The 26,404-nt window shown below is 44.8% G+C and overlaps 3 protein-coding genes across 3 annotated transcripts in view; all 3 read left to right on the top strand.

Moving 5' to 3' along the window:
• LOC147458845 (Polynucleotidyl transferase, ribonuclease H-like superfamily protein) overlaps positions 1-26,404 on the top strand; it is a 100,282-nt gene that overhangs the window by 3,954 nt on the left and 69,924 nt on the right. The gene's annotated exons all lie outside the window — the stretch shown is intronic.
• LOC147458847 (uncharacterized) lies at positions 12,208-14,215 on the top strand. Its single transcript, XM_086509705.1, has one exon. It carries the CDS (start codon positions 12,304-12,306, stop codon positions 12,946-12,948), a length of 645 nt encoding a protein of 214 aa, XP_086365831.1. The 5' UTR covers positions 12,208-12,303; the 3' UTR covers positions 12,949-14,215.
• LOC147458846 (uncharacterized) lies at positions 14,298-15,154 on the top strand. Its single transcript, XM_086509706.1, has one exon. The coding sequence runs from the start codon at positions 14,378-14,380 to the stop codon at positions 14,783-14,785; it is 408 nt and encodes a 135-aa protein (XP_086365832.1). The 5' UTR covers positions 14,298-14,377; the 3' UTR covers positions 14,786-15,154.

Genomic DNA, 26,404 nt, shown 5'->3' with positions numbered 1-26,404 from the left:
AGTCACGGGCATAAAAGCTGAATCCCAAGTATGTAGTGGCAGTCAAACAGGAGTTAGAGAAGATGCAAGAGGCAGTTATCATAGTGCTTGTGGAGCATTTTGAGTGGCTGCCCCCCATGGTGATAGCTCCCAAAAAAGATTCTTAACAAAATCCGTGTTTGTGTTGACTTTCGAGCTCTCAACAAGGTTACCATACAAGATGGATTTCCAACACCATTCATTGAGAGGTTCCTAGATGGCTGGGCATGCCCTGTACAGTCCATGGATGGTTTTAGTGGCCACAATCAAATGGCCATCCACCCAAATGAGAAAATCAAAACAGCATTTGTGACTTTGTGGGGTGTTTTCATTTACAAGAAGATGGCATTTTGGGCTAAAACATACTCTGCCCTCCTTCAACTGCACAATTTACGTCATTTTTTGCTCTCTACTCACAGATCATCTCAGCATTAGTCTTCTATGAGTTTTCGACCTTCTTTGGTGCCCAATGCTCTACACCTCTGGAGAACTTGGAGGAGCACGTAGCTCAGCTCTTTGCAATATTCCAAAAGTGTTGGAAAGCATGCCTCAAGCTAAATCCTAACAAATATCATTTTTCAGCTATTCAAGGTATGCTTTTGGGCCACTTTGTGTCTGCTAAGGGTTTAGCAGCCGATCCAGATAAAATGGTTTTCATTTTGAAGTTGCCTCTGCCGCTTAACTTTAAGGGTGCCAGAGCTTTGTTGGTCATACTAGGTATCATCGTCACTTTATTAGGATGTATGCTATGGCTGAGCCTCTTTCTAGGTTGACGAGTGCTTAGGTACTTTTTCAGTGGTCTCAGGCTGCAGCCCTTGCTTTTGCTTATCTAAAGAAGTGCCTCACTTAGGCCCCTATATTTGTTGCCCCTGATTGGCTCCTAACATTTCATGTGCACACTCGTGCTAGTCTAACTGCTGTAGGCGCTGTTCCAACAAGGAGTTCATTTGGATCACCTGATCCACTACGCTAGCTAGTTGCTTACCAAGGCCGAATGCAACTACAGTCTACAGCACCAGTGAAAGGGGTGGACATGACTCTTGAAAGGTATGGTGTGACATCCTCCTGTTGTTGTCCACCGTCATGTACCTCGACAATGCTTCTCCATTGCAAAAGTGAGGTTGCTACTGAAGTCAAACCCCTTCACACTGATTGGGGAACATCTATACAAATCTGGTCCAGATGGTGTTTTACGCAGGTGTCTCTCTCCTCATGAATTATGGAGGATGCTCACAATGGTCCGTTAAGTGGGCACTACTCTAGTCAAAAACCGCCCAAAAGATTTTGCAGAGTGGGTTGTGGAGGTGTTATCTACTTAGAGATGCCATTGCCTATAGCAAAGAATGTGACTATTGCCAAAGATGTGCTCCCAACCCTAGTTGACAAGCTAACTGTCCTCTACAGGTGTCAATGGCTTGGCTACTCTTCAAAAGGTGGGGCCCAGATTTTTTTTGGTTTGATCAGTCCAACAACACAATGAAAGAAAACGATACTTGTTGGTTGACTATGCAACCAAACGGGTGGAGGTATTAGCTACCACATACTGCATTGCAACAACACTGGCCAGGTTTTTATATGAAACTATTTTCTGCAGGTTTGGCTGCCCTTTGGAGATTACACGTGACTGAGGCAGCCACTCCACCAAGCTAGCTCAACATAAGGTTTTTCATTGCAAATCTTGCTCTTACTATCCGAGGGCCAATGGGTAGGCAAAAAGTACAAACAAGGTTCTGATTGCTTTACTCTGGAAAGCCAGTCATTTGCATCCGACCACATGGGCATAGGCTCTCCTTGGCACTACATGGGTTGAGTGTGACATAAAAACGCGTTCCATGCCTCTGAAACCTCGAAACGCCGAAACGTTTTGGCCCAAAACGTTTCGGCGAAACCCCATGAAGCACCACCCCTTTTGTTAAAAAATCCAACTAAGCCGTTTCACAAACGTGTAAGGACCAGCTTTTATCTACGGTAGAAACCACATATTAAAAAATACTCACCACACGTATTCGCATGCTGTTATGTGAATCTTACCCACGCTGGCGGCTGAACGGAAGGCTGTCTCATCTTTGTTCCATGCTGCTCTCTCTCTCTCTCTCTCTCTCTCTCTCTCTCTCTCACACACACACACACACACACACACACACACACACACACACACACACACAGAGCAGCCCGCTGCTGCACAACCCCCCCCCCCCCCCCCCCCCCCCCCCCCCCCTTACACACACACACACCCCGGTCCCCGTGACAGCAGCCTGCTGTCCTCTTTCAATTGTTACCACCTTTCTCTCTGTCATCAGAGATTGTTCATGGCTCTTCCCCAAACTTCTAAACCAAAAGCATGGGAGTTGAAGTCGAGTTGTTTTATGCAAGTTTTGTGGAGATGTGCTTCGAGGGAGTCTCACACGAGTTACCAGTCACTTCAATTGGGTGATGGGGCGTCGTGGTCATGGATGCAAGCAAACGTGTACAAGAGTCCACATTCTATGCTTACGGTGGTTTAGAGTCTCGATGGACGGAGGTGAAAGCTGATTTGAGAGCTCCACTACCTAAGCATATGATCGATCAAAATCTTGCCGAAGCCAAGGAAAAGGAAGGAGCAACCAAAGATGTGCGAGAAGCGGCCAAGAGAGCACGAGAAGAAGCCGATGATGAGAGCTTTCCCACTCCAACTGCAACCTCAGCAGGTGATGATGGTGGACTTTCTAGCCAACCTGGAGACATCAACACAAATGGGTGAGTCCAGAGCTTTTCCACACGTTGCTTCCTCATCACAGATTCATGCATGTGCTAGTAAGAAGTTAAAGCAACCTATAGCTCCACATGTGCAAACCACACTCACATCGCGATATGCACCAAGGCTTAAGAAAGATTGCGGAGCGACAATTCTTTTATCAATGCAATCTTGCTTTTAGAATTGCTCACACACCAGCATATCATCGATTCTACAATTCCTTGGTTGCCACCGCAGCCGCCGATGCTACGGGACTACGTCCTGTCAATGCAGAAGCTCTACGGACAAAACACTTGAGGGGCCAAGTGGCATACATAAAAAGGAGCTAGAAGGTTTGCAAGCTTATTGGCAGCATTATGGTTGTTCCATTATATCAGATGGATGGAGTGATCTAGTAAGTTTTTCTAGACAAGATACATTACTCTTGAAGAATTGAAGTTGTATGTTGAAGGCTTTAAAAGAGAGTTTATGTCCGTTTTCAAAAGCGTCGGCATATGATCAACATATTGGTTTCTAGTTGTGCGGGAACAAAACTATTGCATGTTATGGATACCTCCATGCCAGGATTGCGGATCATAGGTGAATGGTTTTTGGTTATATTTATTAGGCTATTGAGGAGATTGGACGCAATGTGGTCCAAGTAATAACAGACAATGGGTCTAATTGTGCATCAATGGGAAAGATGGTAGAAGAAAAGTTGTCACATTGTCTGGACTCCTTGTGCATCACATTCTCTTGATCTTCTATGCGAGGATATTGCGAAGCTCTCATGGGTGGAGCCAACCTTGGATAAGGCTATGTTCATTATCACATTCATCACGAAGAGGCCTCAAGCTTTGGCACTCTTTCGTGATGTTTGTCAATACGACCTAGTGAAGCCTGCCAAGACAAGGTTTGGATACTTGTTTCTTGTGCATCAAAGGTGAGACTAAACCTCTATGTTGAGTTTATGCTTGTCATACTCATAGTCTTCTAAGCTTATTTAACTTGTACTGCAATTATAGATTGGTGCAGTCAAAGGATGCACTACGACGTCTTGTTTGTAGTGCAGAATGGGGCAACTGGCATGGAAGCAAAAGGCAAAAAGCAATCACAATGAGTGACCGCATTCTTTCTAACATCTTTTGGAGGAAGCCGAGGCAATCAAGCAAGACGTATCACCTTTGTATTTTATTCTACAACTTTTTGATCATGAGGGTGCTACCATGAGCTTGGTCTATCATTATCTACATTACTTGGGAAAGTGCATGAAAACGTGCAAGGCACTTTCACGGGGAGGTAATTTGTTTTTTGGTGATTTGTACATATAAAATCTAAATGGTCTCCATATATATTATATACTATTCTTCTAAGTCAATTGATCACTTGTTTTCTAGGGTGGATGATCTTACTGCTCTATGGAACACAAGGTTTGATTGGTTTCATAAACCAATCCACATAGTGGCACATATGCTCCATCCGCTCTATAAGAATCTTGAGCATTGGAATGATCGGAAATTGATCAATACATGGTCTGAGTATGTTGAAAAAGCTTACTCTACAGAAGATTGTGCAGCGTAAGTTTACACAATCGAGTCACTATGTCAAAGTAGGCATATAGACTGTTCTCCCAAGACAGGGACTACTTTGCTCGCGCAATTGCCTTGAAAGAAGAGAATAGGTAGCAAGCTGTGTCATGGTGGGAGATAAATGGAAGGCTTACTCCCATGCTACAAAACCTAGCCTTGTTCACCTTATCACAAGAGTGCACTAGTGGTGCAACGGAGCGCATTTGGAGCATTTGTGCAAACATTCAAACCAAGAAGAGAAACAGGTGTTTTTTTTAAATATGCAATAGCAAGCATTCGCAGTTGTGATTTGATGATTACTTAATACTTACTAAACGAATTTGCAACATTGGAGAATGAGCACACCTCAGCTTGATAATCTGGTGTACGTGAATGCAAACCTGAGGCTTCTTGAGAGATTGCGACGTGCAGATGGAAACGGAGAGGGAGTGTTGCTTGCCTATTGCAAAGTTGTAATGTGGGCTACAACGTGGAGAGGCAATCGACATTAGCTTTATTCAGAGACGCAATGATGAGGATCTTGCTTACGACTTTCTTCGAGAGGAGCAAGCACGATTTAGGCGTGTTACATGATCCCAAGCCCGTGCTTTACAGCTTGCTAGTAGCCAACAGGCTACTACCATGGGTGCAAATGCTGCTGGCCCATCTCATGCTAGGTCTACGAGGTCTTGAGGGAGAGGCCAATTTGGTCGAGCTACTAGGCGCTCTTTTGTCATGAGAGAGATATTGTCTTTTGATGGGAGTTCTTCTAGCAGTGAAAGTGACATTGATGAGGCATCACACAGTGATTCTCCTAAGGAGGACTCTAGCTAGCCACTTTTTGCTATTTTGGATGCTTTTGTATCAGGACTACTTTTGGGATATGATATTGATATTCAAAAATATTTGGAATCTTTAGCCTTTCAGCTTGACTTAGTATTTCAGATTTGAGCTCTTATTTGATGCCTGATGTTTGAAGTCTCTCATTTCTAGCTTTGCTTGAATTCACCGAATGCCCACATATTGTCACGAGGACATGGCAGCTGTTAACTATGTCACGAGGATGTGGCAACTGCTAGCTTTAGTTGTTGGTTCTTTCCAGTGGGTTTTGTTTTATTTTTGAGACCCTCTTTTTGAAGTAGCAAATGGTCGGGCATTGTATGGCCAATGTGAACGGTAGTTTCACCCGCAGATGGGAAGTGGTCGGTACTGGAATTCGTATAGTAAGAGGATGTCTAGGCTCAGAGCAAGATCATGTAGGTCCCCCCGTCACACTTAGCAGCAAGTTGGTGGATACTAGGAAGTGAACTCAATAAAGGCACAAAGTCAAGGTGGGACTACCAACAGAAAGTATCCGACAGTTGGGCCACATTGCACTTTTGGATGCGGTCCCAATGAGGATAGATGGTCAGATGACCATTGGGAGCCCAACGGAATCATTTCCTAAAAATTAGGGAAGTGCTATTTTGGGCCGTGAAATGTGTTCGCGTCATTACCTCCTGTATGACTAGGGGAACATTTTACAACTCTGCCGCGAAGTCAACTAGGCGACCAATCGGGAGATTTTTAGGCGGCAAACCCCGAAACGGGCAAAAGCTTGTAAATGTACCAAGTGTCACTTTTTTATGAACTTGCCCCATCCAGAAAAGTTGACGCTGAATTTTTAAGCTGGGAAGAGCCTCACTTGGCTTTCTGTCTCACAGGTTAAGAGCTATGGAGTGCTTTATTTCCCTCCCATGTACAGTGTGGTGCTAGGAGTGATGCCCTGCACACTACACACTGCTCTCTCTCTCCCCTACGTGGAGTTATGTGATGCCCCACAAGAGGGCTCTCCATTTGACTGATGTACAGCTGTGTGGGTTCATGCTTTTGTGTTGAGGCAAGAGCCTCCTTGAGTAGGAACAGGGGTAGCTAACTGCTACTCCAAAGCAGGCACCGGTGAGGGTGATAACCTCACCGTACAGTTGCAAATTCAGCGCTGTGTACGCGCAGAAAATTGACTGTTCTTCAGCCATACGGACGCAAGAACCTTTGGGAATCGTGCCTCACAGGCAGAGAACAGTTCGGGGACTGTTTAGGGCTGGAAACATGGCAAAAACCAATAAACACAGCGACCTGAATTTACTGTTTTTGGGAAGGAATCAGAGGGTTTATGCCAGTGCAAGTGAGATCCAGCAAAGGAATTGATTTCGTGCAAGTTTTGGGGCTGTTATGTTGCCGAAATTTGGCCAAATCAGGTAGTATCTAGTGTGATACAGGTAAAGGATTCCCAGGACCTTACTTTGTAATTTACCCTCTCAAAGAATAAAGAAATACCAAAAGGGGCGCCAATTTTGGGGCCTACAGGTTATCGGCGTCTGCTCGGAGCATTCTAGCTTCTGAGCCGTGTGTGTATTCAAATGTTAATTCCCGTCGCAGGTTCTCTTTGCGAAGTGCTCTGTGTGTGTGTCTAAAGTAAAGAATTTCGGGTGAAAGCCAACGCCTACCGCCCCACGGGCCGGTTTCATGGTTCCATTGCCGGGATATCAATCACTTTTTCCTCAAAGAGTGAGCCTTGGTTGTTTTGGGTAAAGACACAGAGTACAGGAACGCGGAATTACACTATGGTTGACAAAGGGAAGGGCATTATGGAAGAGGGTTCCTCCTCGAAGGACAAGTAGGAGATTTCTATGGTCTTTGAAATTGGCAGAGCTCACGGCCACGTCAGTCTGTACCTCCTGTCAATGTGAATGTCCCTCCAGTAGTATAGGGCTTTATGACTGTGCAACTTGAGGATGATGCGTTCAGGACTCAGTTAGTTGCCGCGGTGAATGTCTTTTCGCAACTGGTGCAGAATCCAAGGTTTATGAAGTTCTTGCAAGCGCCACCAGTGCAACAGCAAAATAGGCAACCTACACCGCGTACGGAGCTTGTTGAGGCTCAAGCCCAAGTACTTAATGCGACTTAGCAGGATAGGGAACACTCGCATGTTGCGGAGTCAGGGGCTCCAAAACAGGTTTCTCCCGTGCTTGAACAGGTGGCTGTTCCACAGGTTATGCCAGTTCGACCCGCCACCTTTCAGAGCCCGCATGCTGTCTTGAATGGACAGGGAATTGGATACCAGGCTATGCACCCAGTTTTTCCACCACCCACGGTACATCCTGGGTATTTCGGGGGTGGATCAGTGTTCCAAAAGTATGGCTGGTTATGCGCCTGAAAGTCAGCGGTACATGTTAGGAACAGTGTTTGGGGGTATGCAAGGCATCATGCCAAACCCCATGTATGGTAGTATTGGCATGCAGCAGGGTTTTCAGTGCAACGAGGGCAAGTATGGCTGGTTATGCGCTTGGAAGTCAGCCGTACATGCCAGGAACAGTGTTTGGGGGTATGTAAGGCATGATGCCAAACCCCATGTATGGTAGTATCGGCATGCAGCAGGGTTTTCAGTGCAACCAAAGCCAGTTTGGAGTGCCACAGGGTCATTTTGGCATGGCTGGTTTTTCTGGACAACAGCCAGATATCGCACCTCTGACGCAAAATGTGAATGGCCAAGATGTGCCGATCATGCCTACTACAGTGTCCATGTTGCTGACCATTCCTTATGACAACTTGGGGGCACTGGAGAAGCCAAAAGCTTACAAAGAAGGTGGTGCAGCTGTAAAGTTCAGTACCTTCAGTGGTTTCGAGGATAAGACAAAGGCTCTCACTTTCCTCCAACAGTTTGATACAGCTTATGCAAGAGGGAAATTTACAGAGGCCTCGAAGGTTAGGAAAGTTGCCACTTTCTTAAAGGACAATGCGCTCACATGGTGGACGACATTGTTAATGCAAGGATAGGCACCCGCCACTTGGGTTTACTTCAAGCAAATGTTTGCATCTGCTTGGCTGTCAAATGAATTTGAAGCCGACGTCATGACAGATTGGCACCAGCTTACTTCAGCTTCATGCAAGAGCTTGCTGGACTACAATAGGAGGTTTTGTAAAGCGTTACTCTCAGTGACCTCCTACAGATTTGTGCCATTGACAGAGCAGATAGAGAAGTACTATTGTGGGCTGCCTAAAGGGCTTCGCGATTACTGTACCAAGAACAGAGTGGCTACCCTCACTCAGTTAATGGAAGTTGCGAACACTGGTCTTGCCTTGTTGATAGGAGAGGACAGTGGGTTTCCGAGCAACGACAAAGGAGGGCAGCAAAAGAAAAATTTAGCGAAGAAGCCCTTTGTGAAAACGGCTCCTGATGCGTCACAGGGGTCAGAAAAGGCCACCAAGGACAAGGATTCAACCAGGACTTCTGGAGCGAGGCAAAGAAACAGAAAAGGAAGCCTTTTGTGCGCAAGTCGCTCGAGGAAAAGAAGGTCCTAATGGCTGAAAACAAATGCTTTATATGCGAGCAGCCTGGTCACTTTGCTACCAATTGTCCAGAAAGGAAAGACCAGCTGACTTTGATGATAAAGAAGATCAGAAAGGCAAGAAGCCTAAACCCACGGCAGGTTTAGTGCCAGACATGGTGGTTGACAGGCCCAGCACAGATGCCATTGAGTTATGCAAGGCATGGGGTAAAGTTAGGGATCAGACGACACTCATCTTCTTTGATCCAGGTGCCAAAGCCAACTTCATCTCACCAGAGTTAGCTATGAAGCTGGGCATCAGAGCTGAAGTGATGGGGTACACAGCAGAGGCAGGGTTGGCATGTCCTGGCCACTCAGAGTGTGTTACTCCTATTATTGGAAAGCTGCGTCTGCACATCATATGTGGACACAGAAGAGTTCTACATCATGCCACTGGAAGGATGTGATGCCTTGTTGGGGATCCCGTGGATGTTCCGAGTGCATGGAGTCTTGGATGCCCACAACAAAAAGATCACTGTACAACATAGGGGCAAAACTCACATCTTGGATGTAAAGCTTAAACGAGAGTTAGTCCCTATTGTATCTTCTTTTGCTATTACTTCTGTAATAAAGAATCATCTTTCTGTGTACTTGATTTTTGCACGTGATGTCTCAGATAGTGATCAATCAAATTTATCTGTGTTAGATAAAGGAAGGTCAGCATTTTTTTGCAAAAGTTTAGTGATTGTTTTTTTGATTCATTACCGTCGGAATTGCCACCAGAGTGACCTAAGGACCATCGGATAGATTTGGTGCCAGGGTGTAGCCCACCAAATAGACCTCCCTACAGGGTTAGCGTGACGCAACAGAAAGAGATTATGGGCCAGGTTGAGGAGTTATTAGAGAAGGGGCTGATTCAGCCTAGTTCTTCACCCTTTTGCTCCCCAGTGCTCTAGTGCAGAAGAAGGATGGCTCATGGCGCATGTGTATTGATATTACGTGCGTTGAATAAGAATACCATCAAGAATAGGTTTCCTATTCCTAGGATTGATGATATTCTCGATCGTTTAGAGGGTGCTGCAATTTTCAGCAGGATAGACCTTAAGAGTGGGTACCATCAGATTCGTAAAAGGCCAGAGGATGTGCACAAGACTGCGTTTAGAACGACATTTGGTCTTTATGAGTTTCTAGTGATGCCATTTGGTCTAACAAATGCTCCTGCCACATTCAACAGAATGATGGACCAGATTTTCCGCTCGCATCAACAGTTTGTTGGGACGTTCTTTGATGACATGATAGTCTATTCGAAGAATGAAGAAGAGCATAGGCGTCACTTGACCATTGTGTTCGAAGAGCTGCGTAGTCACATGCTACTTGTCAATCCTTAGAAAAGTGAATTCTTCTTGGAAGAGATCCACTTTCTTGGCCACATAGTTTCAAAGGATGGTGTTAGAATGGATCCCGCAAAGGTCGAAGCTATCAAGACATGGCCAGACTTGAAGTCTGTGCACGATGTCAGAAGCTTCTTGGGATTGTGTTCGTACTATAGAAGGTTTATCAGAAACTTTGCAGAGATAGCATCGCCTCTTTACGCTTTGCAAAAGAAAGAGGTCACTTTCAGATGGACCCAAAAAGAGATTTCAGCTTTTAGTCTCTTAAAGGAAAAGATGATTTCAGATCCAGTAATTGTTTTGCCAGATCTCAGGAAGGCATTTGTGGTCCAGTGTGACGCGTGTGGCAGTAGCATCGGAGCAATGCTAATGCAACATGGACGGGTGGTAGCTTATGAAAGCCGAATTTTGCAAGGGCCAGAGAAGACTATGCAAGTCTATGAGAAAGAGCTCTTGGCCGTGATTCATGCGCTTTCTAGCTGGAAGCACTACCTCTTAGGTGCTGATTTTGTTGTCCAAACAGATCATCAGACCTTGCGATACTTCTTGACACAGTTAAAGTTATCCGAAAAGCATATGCGATGGGCAAACATTCTTTCCATGTTCCACTTCGACATTATGCATGTGGAAGGCAAGAAGAATGTTGTGGCTGATGCGTTATCAAGAAAACCACAAATTTCAGCTGTGTCAATTCCTTATCATCATGAGCTAGATGACATGAAGGAACAGTATACTGCTGATGAAGATTTTGCAAGGATCTTTAAACATTTACAAGAGGGGCAACATCACGAGCACTACCTCCTCAGAGATGGTTTTATGATGATGCATGGAAGACTTTTAGGCCACTGCGACATAAGGTCATGGAAGAGAGTCATGTCCCACTGTATGCAGGGCATCGTGGCATTGATGCGACAGTTAAAGCGGTAGAGACATTCTTCTATTGGCCTACCTTGAGGAGAGATGTGGATGCCTTTGTGCGAGCATGCATAGTTTTCCAAAAGGTCAAAAGACACCAGGGTTGTTACAACCATTGCCGATTCCGGATAAGCCATGGGAAAGCATTGCTATGGACTTTACCTTTGATCTTCCAAGAACGCCAACAGGGAATGATGGTATATGGACCATTATCTGCAGGTTCAGCAAGCAGGCCCATTTTATCCCTGTCAGGAAGAAGCTAAAATCTGATCAGATGGCATGCTTGCTCATGTACAATGTGTTTAAGTACCATGGTATGCCACAATCGATTATCAGTGATTGTGATCCTCGCATGACCAGTTTGTTCTGGAGAGGATTGTTTGAGAACATGGGCACTACGCTCAAGTTCTCGTCTTCGTTTCATCCACAAACTGATGGACAGTCAGAAGAGGCTAATTCTACTGTCTTAAATCTGCTGAAATGCTACGTGTCAGATAATAAAGGCAAGTGGGAATAGTATTTGCCTATGCTTGAGTATGCGTACAATAATACGGTGCATTCGTCTACTGGCAAAGCACCTTTTGAGATTGTTGAAGGCGGCAAGAAGGTTCCTCCCATTTTGCATACAAAGGACAAGATCTTTGAGGCAAATCAATATGTTGAGAACATGGATGAAATGTACAAGAAAATTAAAGTTGCATTGGAGAAGACTCAGGAAAACAGAAAAAGGCTGTTGATCGTCACCGTCGTGAATTGTTGTTATCACCTGGTGATTGGGTTCTGTTAAGGTTCGAAATGGCAAGGTTAGAGAAGATGAAGGGCAAGGAACGGCTCTTTCCTAAGCTCAGCATGCGTTACTATGGGCCTTTTCAAGTGCTTGACAAGCAAGGTAGTACCGTACGTACGTACGGATGACATCCGTACGGTACGTCCGTACAGTACGGATCCGTACCGTACGGATTGCATCCGTACGGTGCAGTATTTTTTTTAAAAAAATTTGGCTAGCGCGTGTTGCGTTCGTTGCAGCGATAGGGTAGCGTTTTATTTTTTCAATAAAGCTCTTTACAGAGAGTGTGCGCTTCTGTAAAAGGTGCAGAGCAAGTGCAGAGCAGGTCTGTGAGCGCCTTTCTTGCAAAGAAAACACCATGCCTCGCGAAGCCAACCCCCTCTGGAACATTCACACTAATGTCATTGAGATTGTGAAGACTCCAGGGCAATCCGGATCAGGTACACGACGTTGGCAATGCAAGTATTGTGGGATGCAGAAGACCAGTACGGTCACTCGTGTCGTCAGGCACTTGACGGCAATAGGATGTACAGCCAATTGTGGAGCATGCAAGAAGGTGCCGCCTGCTGTAAAAGATCAACTGATTGCATAAAAATTTCCAGCAATGGCAGGAGTAAACAAAGGTAGGGGAAAACAATCTACACAAGATGCTCTTCATGATGCCCTTCTCGGAGACCTTGGGGAGACGGACACTCAAGATCAAACGGTGGGAAGTAGTGAACCTAGTGCACAGGCTCAGTCTAACAGGAAGAGGGCTCGTGTCATGCAAGATGTTGAGGATGTGTTTTCTGAGGATGTTAATGATACGGAGGATGTCACAGGGCCTAGGCAGACCACCTTGCCCTCGCGTGTGCATACTCAATCTTGGATCAAGGAGCGACAAAAGGTGGCGGAGATGGAGATTGCTCGCACTCTTATTGAGTGCAACATCTCCTTCAATGTATTGAGGACTGACCAATGGAAAAGGATGGTGAAGGCTATTGCTCAGGTTGGTCCCACAAATACATGGACTGGCTTAGAGTACAAGAAAATGCGCACGACAATGCTTGATGAGCAAAAGGCTTTGATTGACAGGGCTTTGGTTCCAGTGAAGGCAGGATGGAAACAATTTGGGTGCACAATCATTTCAGATGGTTGGAGTGACATACGTCGACGACACATCATCAACATTCTTGTGTCATCTTGCCTTGGCACATATTTTTTGCGAGCCGTGGATGCAGGGAAGGCAGGGGAACATATCACAGGTTAGTTCATTTACACGCACATTCGGCAGGCCATTAGAGACGTTGGCGCAGAGAATGTGGTACAGGTTGTCACTGATAATGCATCAAATTGCAAAGCAATGGGTGACTTTATTTCAGCAGAGTTTCCATCCATAGTTTGGACCCCTTGTGCTGCACATTGCCTTGATTTACTCATGGAGGGGATAGGGAAACTCCCTTGGGTGCTGCCTATTGTGTCTGATGCAACAAAGATCACCACTTTCTTCCGCAAGAAGCACCAAGCACTTGCCATCTTTAGGAGCCACAGCCAGTTGGATATGGTACGGCCTTCAAAAACCAGGTTTTCCTATATGTATTTGGTGCTCCATAGGCTCTTCAAGCTAAGGGATTCCCTGATGCAAACAGTGGTGGATCCCAAATGGAGAGACATGCACAATTCCCAGCAGGAGAACACTAAGTACATCCAGAGGCGTGTTCTTGATGAGAGCTTTTGGACAGAGGTGCAGTCTCTCACAGTGGCTTTGCAGCCTGTTCACGTGTTGCTGCGTGTCACGGATATGGAGGGGTCCACACTAGGGCTGGTTTACCATCTATTCTTGCAGATGAAGAGCCACATTAGAGAGTGTCCTTCTTTGTCTCAGCAGCGGTATGTTTCCTTGATTGCATCATTGACAATTGTTGGCAATTGTTTTTTTTTAGATAGCTCGGACCTGCTACACTGAGATGCTTCTTTTTTGATGGATGTGTGCAGACGAGATGACATACTGGCTATTGTGGCGAGTCGGTGGACGTTCATGAGCCGTCCTATACATGGAATGGCTGCATGTCTCCATCCTCTCTACAAAAAGCCAGAACTATTCCATGATAGAGATTTGCTTGCACTACGCGATTCATACATCTCGTCGAGGTATGACGAGGACACACAACTGGAGATTGATGCTGAGATGACGAGCTTCATCAACAGCTTAGGTCCTTCCTTTGTGCGGCCTGTGGCACTGAGACAGGAGGCCACCAAGTTTCCTTTGACTTGGTGGCAGAGCTATGGGAGACAGGGTCTTCCCAAGCTTACGGATCTTGCATTACGCCTACTTTCGCAGGTAAATACGAAACCTAAACCATTGCCACTTTTGCAGGTAAATACTAAACCCTAAATCATTGTAATTTCCCAATTGAAGGATTGCTCTGCGGGTGCTTGTGAGCGCAACTGGAGTGCCTACTCATTGATCCACACCAAAATACGCAATAGGCTAAGCACTGCGCAACTAGAGAGGTTGGTTTACTGTAGAGCCAACATGAAGCTTGTGCGAGCCTACCATGCTTTGGGGACACCAAAGCAGGTAATATTAAATATGTGGTTTTGTTAACTCGTCGATTTTACTTATGATGATATGATCGAACTCTTTGTAACGTACGTTCGGTTTTTTCTATGAGCAGGTAGATCCCACGCAGGTTAAGATGGTGTCTGATTCCACTATAGAGAACATTGAGCAGCAGACGAGAGATGAGCAGGAGGAGATTCTTCAACTACTTCATAGAGAGTTGGAGAGTGTGGATCGACGAGTGACCAGATCGCGAGCACGGGCATACAACATTCCACTCCAAGAGCGAGCTCCAGATCCAGATATTGCACGACGTGAGAGCATTCGCAAAGGAAAGCTTCCTGTCCGCAAAGCACAAGTACGTGCAAATGAGGCGGTTCGTCTCATTCACGCCACAGAGGAGGAGGATCTTGAGGATGTTGCAGAGCAGCCACAGGTGTCTATGGTTGTGGAGCCAGAGTACGACGACGAGGGCAATGTCTTGTCACATGGAGACATTCTCTCCTCTGCAGAGAGCTCATCTTCATCCGATGATGAGTTCTAAGCTAGTTGTCTTGGGAGAGAGAGACTTGAGTCTCTTGACTGAGGACTCCATTGGGTTTTTTCTAGTATTATTCATGCTATGTATTAGTTTTAACTTTTGGCATTTGCACCTTGCTAGTTTATGAGCTTTTGTAGTTGGCATCAGACATTGGTCATGATTGCTATGTCATTCTCATTGGTCATGATTGATATGCCATTTTCATGCCGGGATGATTGTAGTGTTGAGTTTTGTATTTGCAGTATTTTAATCATCATTAGTCAATCTTTGGATCTTCACCCTTGTATGATCATTGATGTACATTGTCTCTTACCTTACAATGCTATGTTGCTTTTGAGATTATGGTATCGAGTCTGTCATACTATTACTGAAATCGGGTATTGTGTCCCATGTTCGTATATGGACCACGGTAGGTCACTTGATTGATGTTTAATGCAGGTAGGCCTTTTCATTTAGCCATATAGATTGATAGTTTATATATTTGTGGGCTTCTTTTGTGAAATTTCAAATGTTTTTCCTAATTTTTAAGGGTTTTTTATCAATAGTGCGTATTTTTACGTACCTTAAACCTCAATCCATACAGGACTGCGTACCTTACGTACCGAATACGTACAGTATTTTACGTTTGGTTCCACCTTGTTGACAAGATCAGCGATGTGGCTTACAGGCTGAAATTGCCTGATGCATGGAAGATTCATAATGCGTTTCACGTGAGTCTTCTAAGACTCTTCGTGGGTGATGTGCCAGAAGATATGCTAGATGAGGATCCGCCCGAAGTTGAAGAACTTGATGAGATCCTAGTACCTGAGCAAGTTTTGGCACATAAGGATAGAAAAGTTAAAGGACAAGTTGCAAGACGCTATTTGGTGAAGTTCAAGAATTATCCGCCTATGGATGCAAAGTGGATGGAAGAGCATGAACTGTCAAAGTCACCAAATATATTGCAGCTTTACCTTGAAGCCTTTGGGTTACAACCTACCTATGCCCCAACCCAACGTGTGCAAAGGAGGGGTAATGATGGAGCTAGCACATCAAATGTACATATGAATTCAATGTAATAGATGGAAATGACAAATGTATGAAGGTCTCATTAAGTCATTTGTATCTATGCGTTACGACCTTTCTTGCGGATACACGCGATGATAAAAGAGTGTTGATAGCACAAGATCATCAGTGGCGTGTATTTATGGTATGCAATCGAGGACGTTTGCGATTTCAAGAGGGGGGTATGTCACGAGGACGTGGCAGCTATTAACTGTCACGAGGACGTGGCAATTGCTAACTTTAGTTGTTGGTTTCTTTCCAATGGGTTTTGTTTTATTTTTGAGACCCTCTTTTTGAAGTAGCAAATGGTCGGACATTGTATGGCCAATGTGAACTGTAGCTTCACCCGCAGATGGGAAGTGGTCGGCACTGGAATTCGTATAGTAAGAGGATGTCTAGGCTCAGAGCAAGATCATGTAGGTCCCCCCGTCGCACTTAGCAAGTTGGTGGATACTAGGAAGTGAACTCAATAAAGGCACAAAGTCAAGGTGGGACTACCAACAGAAAGTATTCCACAGTTGGGGACCACATTGCACTTTTGGATGCGGTCCCAATGAGGATAGATGGTTAGATGACCATTGGGAGCCCAACGGAATCATTTCCTAAAAATTAGGGAAGTGCTATTTTGGGCCGTGAAATGTGTTCGCGTCATTACCTCCTGTATGACTATGGGAACATTTTATAACTCTGCCGAGAAGTTAACTGGGCGACTAGTCGGGAGATTTTTAGGCGGCAACCCCGAAATGGGCAAAAGCTTGTAAATGCGCCAAGTGTCACTTTTTATGAACTTGCCCCATCTAGAAAAGTTGGCGCTGAATTTTTAAGCTGGGAAGAGCCTCACTTGGCTTTCTGTCACAGGTTAAGAGCTATGGAGTGCTTTCTTTCCCTCCCATTTACAGTGTGGTGCTAGGAGTGATGCTCTGCACACTACACACTGCTCCTCTCTCCCCCCTACGTGCAATTATGTGATACCCCACAAGAGGGCTCTTCATTTGATTGATGTACAGCTGAGTGGGTTCATGCTTTTGTTCTGAGGCAAGAGCCTCCTTGAGCAGGAACAGGGGTAGTAGCTAGCTGCTACTCCAAAGCAGGCACCGGTGATGGTCATAACCTCACTGTACAGGTGCAAATTCAGCGCTATGTACGCGCAGAAAATTGACTGTTTTTCAGCCATACGGACGCCAGAACCTTTGGGAATCGTGCCCCACACAGTTCGGGGACTGTTTAGGGCTGGAAACAGGGCAGAAACCAGTAAATACAGCGACCTGAATTTACTGTTTTTGGGCAGGAATCAGAGGGTTTATGCCAGTGCAAGTGCGATCCAGCAAGGGAATTGATTTCGTGCAAGTTTTGGGGTTGTTATGCTGCCGAAATTTGGCCAAATCAGGTAGTATCTAGTGTGATACAGGTAAAGGATTCCTAGGACCTTACTTTGTAATTTACCCTCTCAAAGAATAAAGAAATACCGAAAGGGGTGCCAATTTTGGGGCCTACAGGTTGTCGGCGTCTGCTCGAAGCATTCTAGCTTCCGAGCCGTGTGTGTATTCAAGTGTTAATTACCGTCGCAGGTTCTCTTTGTGAAGTGCTCTGTGTGTGTGTCTAAAGTAAAGAATTTCGGGTGAAAGCCAACGCCTATTGCCCCATGGCCGGTTTCACATATCTCGTCTAAATGTTTGTATTTCCTTGTCCAAATATATGTATATATCCATTTTGTGGTCACACACACAAAAGCACATATAATGCAACTCATTCAAGCATAGATGCATATATCAATAATTTTTATACACATATTTAGGTTTGCTCAATGAAACCTGCGTTTTGTATTTCTCGTGCTTCGAAATGAAACGTTTCAAAACCTTCAAAACTTCGAAACATCTGAAATCCCGAAAGGTTTTATGTCACACTGCATGGGCATCGCACTACATTCAAGGCCACCACTCAACACACCCCATTCCAATTAGTGTTCGGAATTGAAGCTATCCTTTGAATTCAACTCAAGATCCCCTCGGGTAGGTAAGTTGTGCACACAATGGTCTTCAAACTGCACACTCGTCTAGCGATGCTTGATGAAACTAGATTGTTAGCCACTCAAGCTCTTGAGTTAGAACAACTTCGGAGGAAGGCTTGGCACGATCGTCATCTATGGAAGCCGAAGTTTGAGAAAGGGTCTATGCTCCTGCTCCATCAGTTAAGGTACTAGAGTTGGTCCCCATTTGGCAAGGTCTATTTTTGATGTAGGATACCCTACCCCAAGGTGCTGTGCAAGTGGCCAACACCGATGGTATGTCCCTCCCACTTGTCAATGGCTCTAGGCTCAAACTTTATCACCTGCCCAACGCTAACTCCCTTGTAGCACCCACGGTTGTCTGTGCCATTGCTGTTGCCTATGCCATTGACAACCTTGATCCTTTGCCTGAATTCACTTATGTCTCTTTTCCCCTCATCTGTGCTCGATTATTTCTAACTTTACTGTGTAACCCCTAGCTATTTGCTTAATTGCTAATTCCAATCCCTGTTCCGATGTTATGTCTTATAGAGCTCAGCCTTCTCATGCCATTTGTTACCTATTTTGCAGTCAATTCAATGATCTTGGGTTTTTTGTATTTGTTCTTAAACATTCGGTGTGCATATGTTGCTCTAGTAGAACATGCAAAAGGTTGCTTGTTCAGATATGTTACCTTTCCGTATGTTCACGCGATATTTGTTGTTGAGCCTTGAGTTAGCCCCTGACTTCCATTTCCATTCCAAACGTGCTTGAAGGAAATCAAACCTTATTAACACTAATTCGCTTGTCTTTCTTCCGCAAGGAACCTGTGCTCGCGCTATGGTTGTGGCTATCCCCCATCTTCCATATCTATCCTGGTGCCCTCTCTTACACCATGCCCTCGCCCTTTCACTATAAAGAACTTTGTAGCGGAAATCCCTTGGAAGAGCTCTCCTGTGAGCTCTTCATGGAATCACTACTTAGAACTGTCCACCCAACCATAGGAGTCCTATGCTTAAATAATCCTTGCGTGGCAGTTCACACTTGTACAGCCATGACCCAAGCCTACGGTGTGCCGGGCTACACACTTGTGTGGCCATCTAGGCCTCCTCAAATCCCGTGTGGGCTCCACCCCCAAGCTTTTCTTACATAGTGCGCTCTACTCACCTATCCGTGTATGCCATACATGCTCCATGGTGTGGATTGACATTCACTTTACTGCCTAGCCTTCTCAAGTTGGCGATATTGCCTCCCTGCTACTCTAGTCCCTTGTCCTTCCCCACTTGCTAAATGCTCGAGCCCTTGTCCCTATAGCTCGCCACTTGCACTCACCTAGCCCATGGCTTGTAACTCACCAATTGCCTTGCCTTGTGTGGTGCTGTTTGCCCACATATAGCATGCAAGATGATGCTAAAGATATACTCGCCCAACTTGCAATTCGCCCTTTGTTGCTCAACCTCTTATTCGACTTGCCACTCGTCTTGTCCTCTTGGTTCTGCACATTGCCCTCATCCCCGCCCTTGCAACTCGCCATGTTGCTCCCACTTGCCATTCTCCCACTTAAGCTTTTGCTACTCACCCCACTTGATGACTCACTTGCAGATCGCCCTCGTCCTCCTGCAACTCGTCCAAAAAATCCGCCGTGGCAACTTACGTAAAGGATGCCACCGTGTATCATTTTTAGAACTATAAACTATCATTAAAATTTTCCAATATAGCTCACTTGTGCACAACATATAAAGAAAAAATATAGAACCTGGAGCATTTTGCTCTGCGTAGCAAACACAGGTCATGCTGCTGGCTGGCACTGAATCAATAAGGGTAGAATTTCTTCTGTTCTAGTGCTTTGTGCTCTTTCACCGCAAGGACTTTGCAGTTTGCAATATCGCCAGAAAGGGAAATTCTAACATAGATCCCCCACTCTGAGAAGCATGTTGTGTGTATCTGCAGTGTGTTCACATGGATTATGCAGTGTATTGAAGCCGATTATGGATGTATGCATTTACGGGTTAGTTGATATGTATGTTTATGCGGCCTTATTGCCCCAACATAGATTGCAGTTCTAAGGTGTGAGTTCTAGGAGCAATTTGGTTTGCCTTTTAGAGTTTTGTGAAAGTCATTGGACAGAGTTACCGAATCATGGTTTATTCGCAAAACACTGAAAGTGTGCGGATGCGTGCGTGTGGGAAGAGAGCGTAGAGAGGAGATGAGACGGATGTTTGGTGGAGCTGCAGAGTGAGTTAACCCTCACTTGTTCTATATTATCCAATAGAATAAGGTGAGTCGTTAGCGGGTTGAGATGATAGGTGCATGGTCGGGGTTACGGCCACGTTGGCCCTTTATCCCAACAGCCTCCCACTTAAAGGCCAATGTGGCCGTAAGTGGCTATGACTAAAGTTAGTCTATACAATGACCTGTACTACCATGAAGCATGTCAGTGGCTTCACCCTACACCCATCAGCTCTATGCAACCACAACTAAGCTCTTCTTCGTAAGAGCATCCGTATGGTTGTTATCTGTATGGACCTTGAAAAGGTCGATCCGCTTATCTGCCAACACATCCTATGAAGTGATGCCTCACCTCTATGTGTTCCGTCTTGGAATGAAACATGGGACTATTGCAATGCACCACTAGAATTTCGTGAACCTTGTTCAGATCTCCCACTAAACGTGCCAACCACAATGCTTCCTTGCTGGCCTCTTAACTTTGCAACATACTCAGTGTATGTAGACTTCTTGTTGTACATTCTCTTCATAATCTGCATCTATGTATTCAACCACGGATGCATCACTGTTCGTTAAGCATAAGCACTTGCTTGCCGTACCTTAGACTTCTTGTTGTCTACATTCTCTTCATAATCTGCATCTATGTATTCAACCACGGATGCATCACTGTTCGTGAAGCATAAGCACTTGCTTGCCGTACCTTTCAAGTACGTGAAGTGATGTTTCACTGCATCCCAATGTTTCTTGCCAGGGTTAGCCATGTAATGACTCACCACTCCCACTGCAAATGCAATGTGTAGCCACCATAGCATAGACGAAGAGGTGCAGTCTATCTTCTTGTTATGCTCTCTACCTTCTTCATGGGACACTTTCTACTCAACCATAAGTAACTCTGCACCAAAGGGCAAGTTGGTTTACAATGGTGTAGTCCGTAGTTTGCTCACTAAAGAGATTTGCAAAAATCTATTGAGCCTACCAAGGGTGGTGATGCATATGTTGCTAGTGTATAGAAGCACCGAGGTCACACATACTATCGTGCCATTGTAAGAATTCCCACGATAAATCTCATGGTTCCATTCGCAATGTAAAATGCTATTATTGCCATAAGAAAGGACATGTGAAGAAAGATTGTAGATGATGGCAGAAAGACGAGAAAAAGTCTTAGGATGAGAAGAAGTCTAACAGTGACATAAAAGACAAGGCTAAGGTTGATAAGATCAGTGTGGTTGAGTCTCCCAAAACCAATGTTTCAGACATTTTGGTATTCACAGCAGCTCTTAGAATGGATACTTTTGCACAGAGTTAGGTCATTGATTCTCGTGAAAGCTTCCACATTACACCACAAAGAGATTGGTTGTCTACTTACGTAAAGAGTTAAGCCATAGTGAATCTTGGAGACTCTTATGCGCTTGATATAGTTGGTGTTGGAGAGATCAAGTTGGTGTGGAGTAATGGCACAGAGTTTATGCTACGCATTGTCGGACATGTACCCAAGCTCGCAAAGAGCTCAATATCCGTTGGATAGCTAGATGATTTGGGGTACACTAAAATCTTCTGGGAATAGAACTTGGATGATCAAACAAGGTAACCTTGTGGTTCTCAAGGTCATAAGCATGATACTCTTTACCCCATCCATGTGTCTTATGTAAAATATGATTTATCTCTATAGCTGAGATGTCATCTATTGAACTGTGGCATAGCCGGCTAGGCCATATGAGCCAAAAGGAAATGAAGACTCTAGCACGTTTTGGTTACTTACCTGTGTTGAGTTTCAATGATTTTTCTGTACGTGAGTATTGCATTTATGGCAAACAAACTAGGTTTGTACACTTGCCATTGGGTAGAAAGCCTTTTGAGCCACTTGAACTTGTACATACTACATAGCGACGTGTGTGGTCCTATGCGCACCAAGTCTCTAGAGGGAGGCTAGCTATTTTGTGGCATTCATAGTTGACTCTACTAGGAATATCCTTTGAAACATAAAGAGAGAGTTTTTCTCTGCATTTCAAAAGTTTCTCACATTAATCGAAAATTATTCAGGAAAGAAGCTCAAGAGCTTAAGGGCTGACAACGGGGGACAATATGTCTCCAAGGAGTTTACAGGATTTTGTCCTAGGAGAGGAATTCAGTAGCAGTTTATTGTGCCTTACACACCTGCACAAAATGCAGTAGCTAGAAGGATGAATTGCACGATTCAAAAAAGGGTCACAGCTATGCTTTCTACGGCAAACTTGACTCATGGCTTTTGGGACGAGGCTATTTTGACAACGCTTCACATTGTAAACAGATCACCTAGTATGCCATTGAATTACTATATTTCAGAGGATTTGTGGTCAGGCAAGAAACCACACTATGATCATCTACGTGTCTTTGGTTGCGAAGCATGTGCACATGTGCCAAAGGGGTTTAGACGGAAGCTTGAACCAAAGTCACACAAATGTATCTTCATTGGTTATGGTGCAGATGAAGAGAGAGACTATCGTTTAACACCCAAAATCTCGTAAGATCATTAGAAGTTTGAATATCATATTCAATGAGTCCAAGATGCATAAGAAGCCTATCAAAGAGGTAGAGTACAAAAAGAGTCACATTTGAAGATGTTGCCTCAGATTTGGTCAAAACTCAAAAGTCTAGTGAGAAGCCTCCCAAAGCAACGCTCCAGAGAGAGCCGAGAGCAGTAGTTAGGAACTGAGATGCTCTTGTGGAGCCTCAAATCCGCCTGTATATTTTTAGTCAAGACTACATTATCTTATGCTAATGACTGCGAGAAACTGTTTTGTTTCCAAGAAGCAATGCAAATGGATGTTAAGGACAAGTGGGAGCAAGCGATGCAACGGGAATACGGTTTGATTGTCAGTAATGAGACTCGGGAATTGTTTTAAATTGCCTAAAGGAAAGACAGAGTTAGCTTGCAAATGGGTTTACAAGTAGTAGACCTCAGGAGATCAAAAGCCTGAGTACAAGGGTAGACTCGTAGCTAAAGGTTTTAGGCAGCACAAAAGTGTAGACTTTGATGAAATCTTCTCAACTTTGGTCAAGATGACTACTTTGCGTATGGTGATTGGACTAGTAGCTGTAGAGGACTTGGAGTTAGTCCAAATGGACGTGAAGACGGCTTTCCTTCACGGAGATCTCGAGGAAGATGTGTGCATACAGCAGCCTGAAGGGTTTGTTAACCCAAGCAAAGAAGAGCTTGTGTGTAGAGTCAAGAAAGCACTTTGTGACTTAAGGCAAGGTTCCAAGCAATGGTATCAGAAATTTGACTTTCATAGAGTCTCATGAATATAAACGGAGTCACGAAGATCATTGCTTATACGAAAAGAAGCTCAGTGATTGATCACTTATTCTTCCTATGTTATATGTCCATGACATGCTAATCACTAGGAAGAACACTCACGAGATTGCAAATCCTAAGCAAATGTTGAGTTAGACTTTTCCCATAAAGGATTTGGGAGAAGCTAGTCACTTTCTTGGTATGCATATCAAGCATGACCAGTCAAAGGGTATTTTTGAACTTTCTCACGAGTTGTACATTGACAAGGCCTTGCAACATTCAATATGCAAGGGGGGGAGGGATTGAGTACACCCATGCCACCATATTTGAAAGCAAGAATGATTCTCCTAAATCTGATGTTGAGAAGGCTAAGATTCCGTATTCCTCGGTAGTGAGCAATCTCATGTATAAAATCAAGTCCGTTTGACTTCAACCGAGTGAAGACTCTGATGAACTCATTTAAGTGTCCAAAAACTGTGCCGTCTTCTTTCATACGAAGCTCAAATAGTTGATTCATCAGGTAAACCTTATTACTTGCAATCTTGCTCTCATACGTTTTTCACAATTTATCCCATAAGGCTTTAGAAGTAGCTTCACTAACAATAGTGAAATAAAGGTGTAGAAAAATAGTGGATCGAGCGTTGGCATCAAGCACTTTCTGCTGTGCATTGGTGTAGCCATTGCCGTCTTGGTGCTCAAAAAGTGGTTCCAATTGATCTTTTTGGATCAAGACGTCCTGAATATGCTCTTTCCATATGGAAAGGTTCGTGCCATCGAACTTCCTCATGTTAGATATATCTTTCTTAGAAGAAGAGGCCATAACTGCAAGAGGTAAACACGATGGCAAGAAAATTAAGAAACTATGGTGACAATCTTGGGAAATTTCGGCAGAGTTTCTTCTATAACCGAAGCAAAATCTCAATGGAAAGTCAAAGAAAACGATCTCAAAATCAAAGACTAGCGCATAAAGGGTATGATTGACTAGTTGTGTGCGTAAACTGATCTTTGAACTGACCCAAATAGACCACGGACACGGCGTCAAAAGCACCTAGTGAAACCGGCCTGTTCAATCCAAAAAGGGCGGTAGACTTTACTTCAAACCTTGATTTAGCTTTCACCCATTATTAGTCGTCTATTTTACCTGTACTTTCAAGACACAACAAAGGGGAGAGGGATACAGGCTGCTAGATTGCACCTGTATGAGTAGACGGACACCAGATTGGCCCCTAACTTAGGCGCCCCTTTCGGTATTTCTTTATTGTTCAAAAGAGGGAATAAACGTTGTGGTTCCCTACAAGCTGCCCCGCACAAACTCGGCTGAATTTCCACTGTTCCAGCCCGATTTCGGCAGCATAACTGTACTAGAACCCTTCACAGTCAGTATTCCCACGCATTGGATGACTTTCCCGACGCATACGGGCACTTTGCATAACTTGGCGAGAATCTGCAGCACGCTGAATTCTCTGTTTTCAGCCCTGAAAATGTGCCAGATAACCTGTACAGCGGTCCCCTTGCGTCCCCGAACCTCCTGGGGGTATTAGGGTCCGTTTAGGGCCAAAACCCTAAACCTGCAAAAATACACAGCAGGCTGTAATTTGCTGTTTCGGGCTCCGTTTCTCGTGCCGGTCACATCCGTAGCAAGTCCTCGAGCTCCCGCACCTGTAGGGCTACTTGCCCTTTGAATTGGACGAGATTTCTGGCGTGAAACCTCTCCGAATTCACCTGTACCTGCGGGGGGATTAGCCGCTAGCTAATCCAGTACCTGTGCAAGAGGCTCTTGCCTCGGCAATCGCGCATGAACCCACACAACTGTACATTGGTCAAATGAAGAGCCCACTAGAGGGGCATAACATACTGCCAAAGGGGAGAGAGAGGGCAGTGCGTAGCGTGCAGGGCATCACTCCTGGCACCGCACTGTGCATAAGAGGGAAAGCAAGCACTCCATAGCTCTTAACCTGTGACAGAGACTTGCAAAATGAGCCTCCCAGCTATAAATCACGTTTTTGCCTTCTCTATAAGTAGTAAACTGGCCTCAGAGTGCCAAGTGTCACTCATTTGTGCATTTTCCCGCTTTAGACCCTCGGGTCTAAAAATATCTCACCTGCAGCCTCTGTTGAGTTGGCCACAGAGTAACAAAATGATCCCCATGTCAAATTGCACGTAATGACGCGAAGACATTTTCAGGTCCCAAAATAGCAGTTCCCTAAATTTTAGGAGATGCTGCCATTGTATCTTTCTAGGTCATCCGACCCTCTTTGTACACTGCGGCCACATCCAGAACTGAAATGTAGCCTCTGTAGCAAAGGATTCCACTTTGGCTAGTCAATGACCCCACTTGGCTAACCATAGTCCTTGTCCAACCTTAGTGCTCTCTTGCCCTCAGGCCTGGACTCCCTCTGGACAGTTCCACACTAGCTATGCAATGCAGGGTAGTTAGATTTCCCGAGGGGTGTTTCCAAAAAGTGAAAGTAAATAGATAATAAGAAAGAAATCAACAAAAAGGATAGATAGTAGTCACACGTTGGTGACACCTAGTCCTCTCTATACCTAACTTGTGGCGAGGCCTCAGAAAGAGGGGTGCTCCAGCAAACTTGTATCACCAAAAGGATCTCAACATTCGAGAATTCCGTTGCTCAAAAAAACCTCACTACGACCCTTCAGAGACTCATCAGACAAGACTATGGTCAAACTTAGCAATGATGATCTTCCTGACCAAGTCTCAGAAATGGCCGGGATTGCCGTAAGTGCGAAAGAATGGCTGCGGCCAAGACTCGCTCTTTGTGTGTGTCCGAGATCTATAAGCTCTCTTCGAGCTCTAGGAACGCTCCTATGGGATGTGTGTTACTGCACGAGAGCTTCTTGCTCTCTCTGTTGCGCAAGAAGATCTCTCTCGTTATCGTGCAAGAAGCCCCACTCTCTCTGTTGCGCTACAATATTTTTCTCTCAGCGCTGCCTTTTCCGCAATGCTAAGCCTTGTGTTAAAGCTTTATGCTGCCAATGCTACTGTAAGCCATTAAAAGAATTCTTGCTCTACTGATTCAATTCTCTGAGCCCTGCCCAATTTCAAGCATAGAGTTAAGTTTTATTAAGTTAT

This window comes from Adiantum capillus-veneris, chromosome 4 (genome assembly GCF_014529385.1).
Source record: "Adiantum capillus-veneris isolate H3 chromosome 4, ASM1452938v2, whole genome shotgun sequence".
NCBI lineage: Eukaryota > Viridiplantae > Streptophyta > Polypodiopsida > Polypodiales > Pteridaceae > Adiantum > Adiantum capillus-veneris.
Note: the sequence above shows the minus strand (reverse complement) of the source record. Positions and strands in the feature narration are given on the sequence as shown.

Bases quoted from the DNA above. Each gene is read 5' to 3' on its own strand.
- LOC147458846 (XM_086509706.1), top strand. From the start codon at position 14,378: ATGGTGTCTGATTCCACTATAGAGAACATTGAGCAGCAGACGAGAGAT.
- LOC147458847 (XM_086509705.1), top strand. From the start codon at position 12,304: ATGGCAGGAGTAAACAAAGGTAGGGGAAAACAATCTACACAAGATGCT.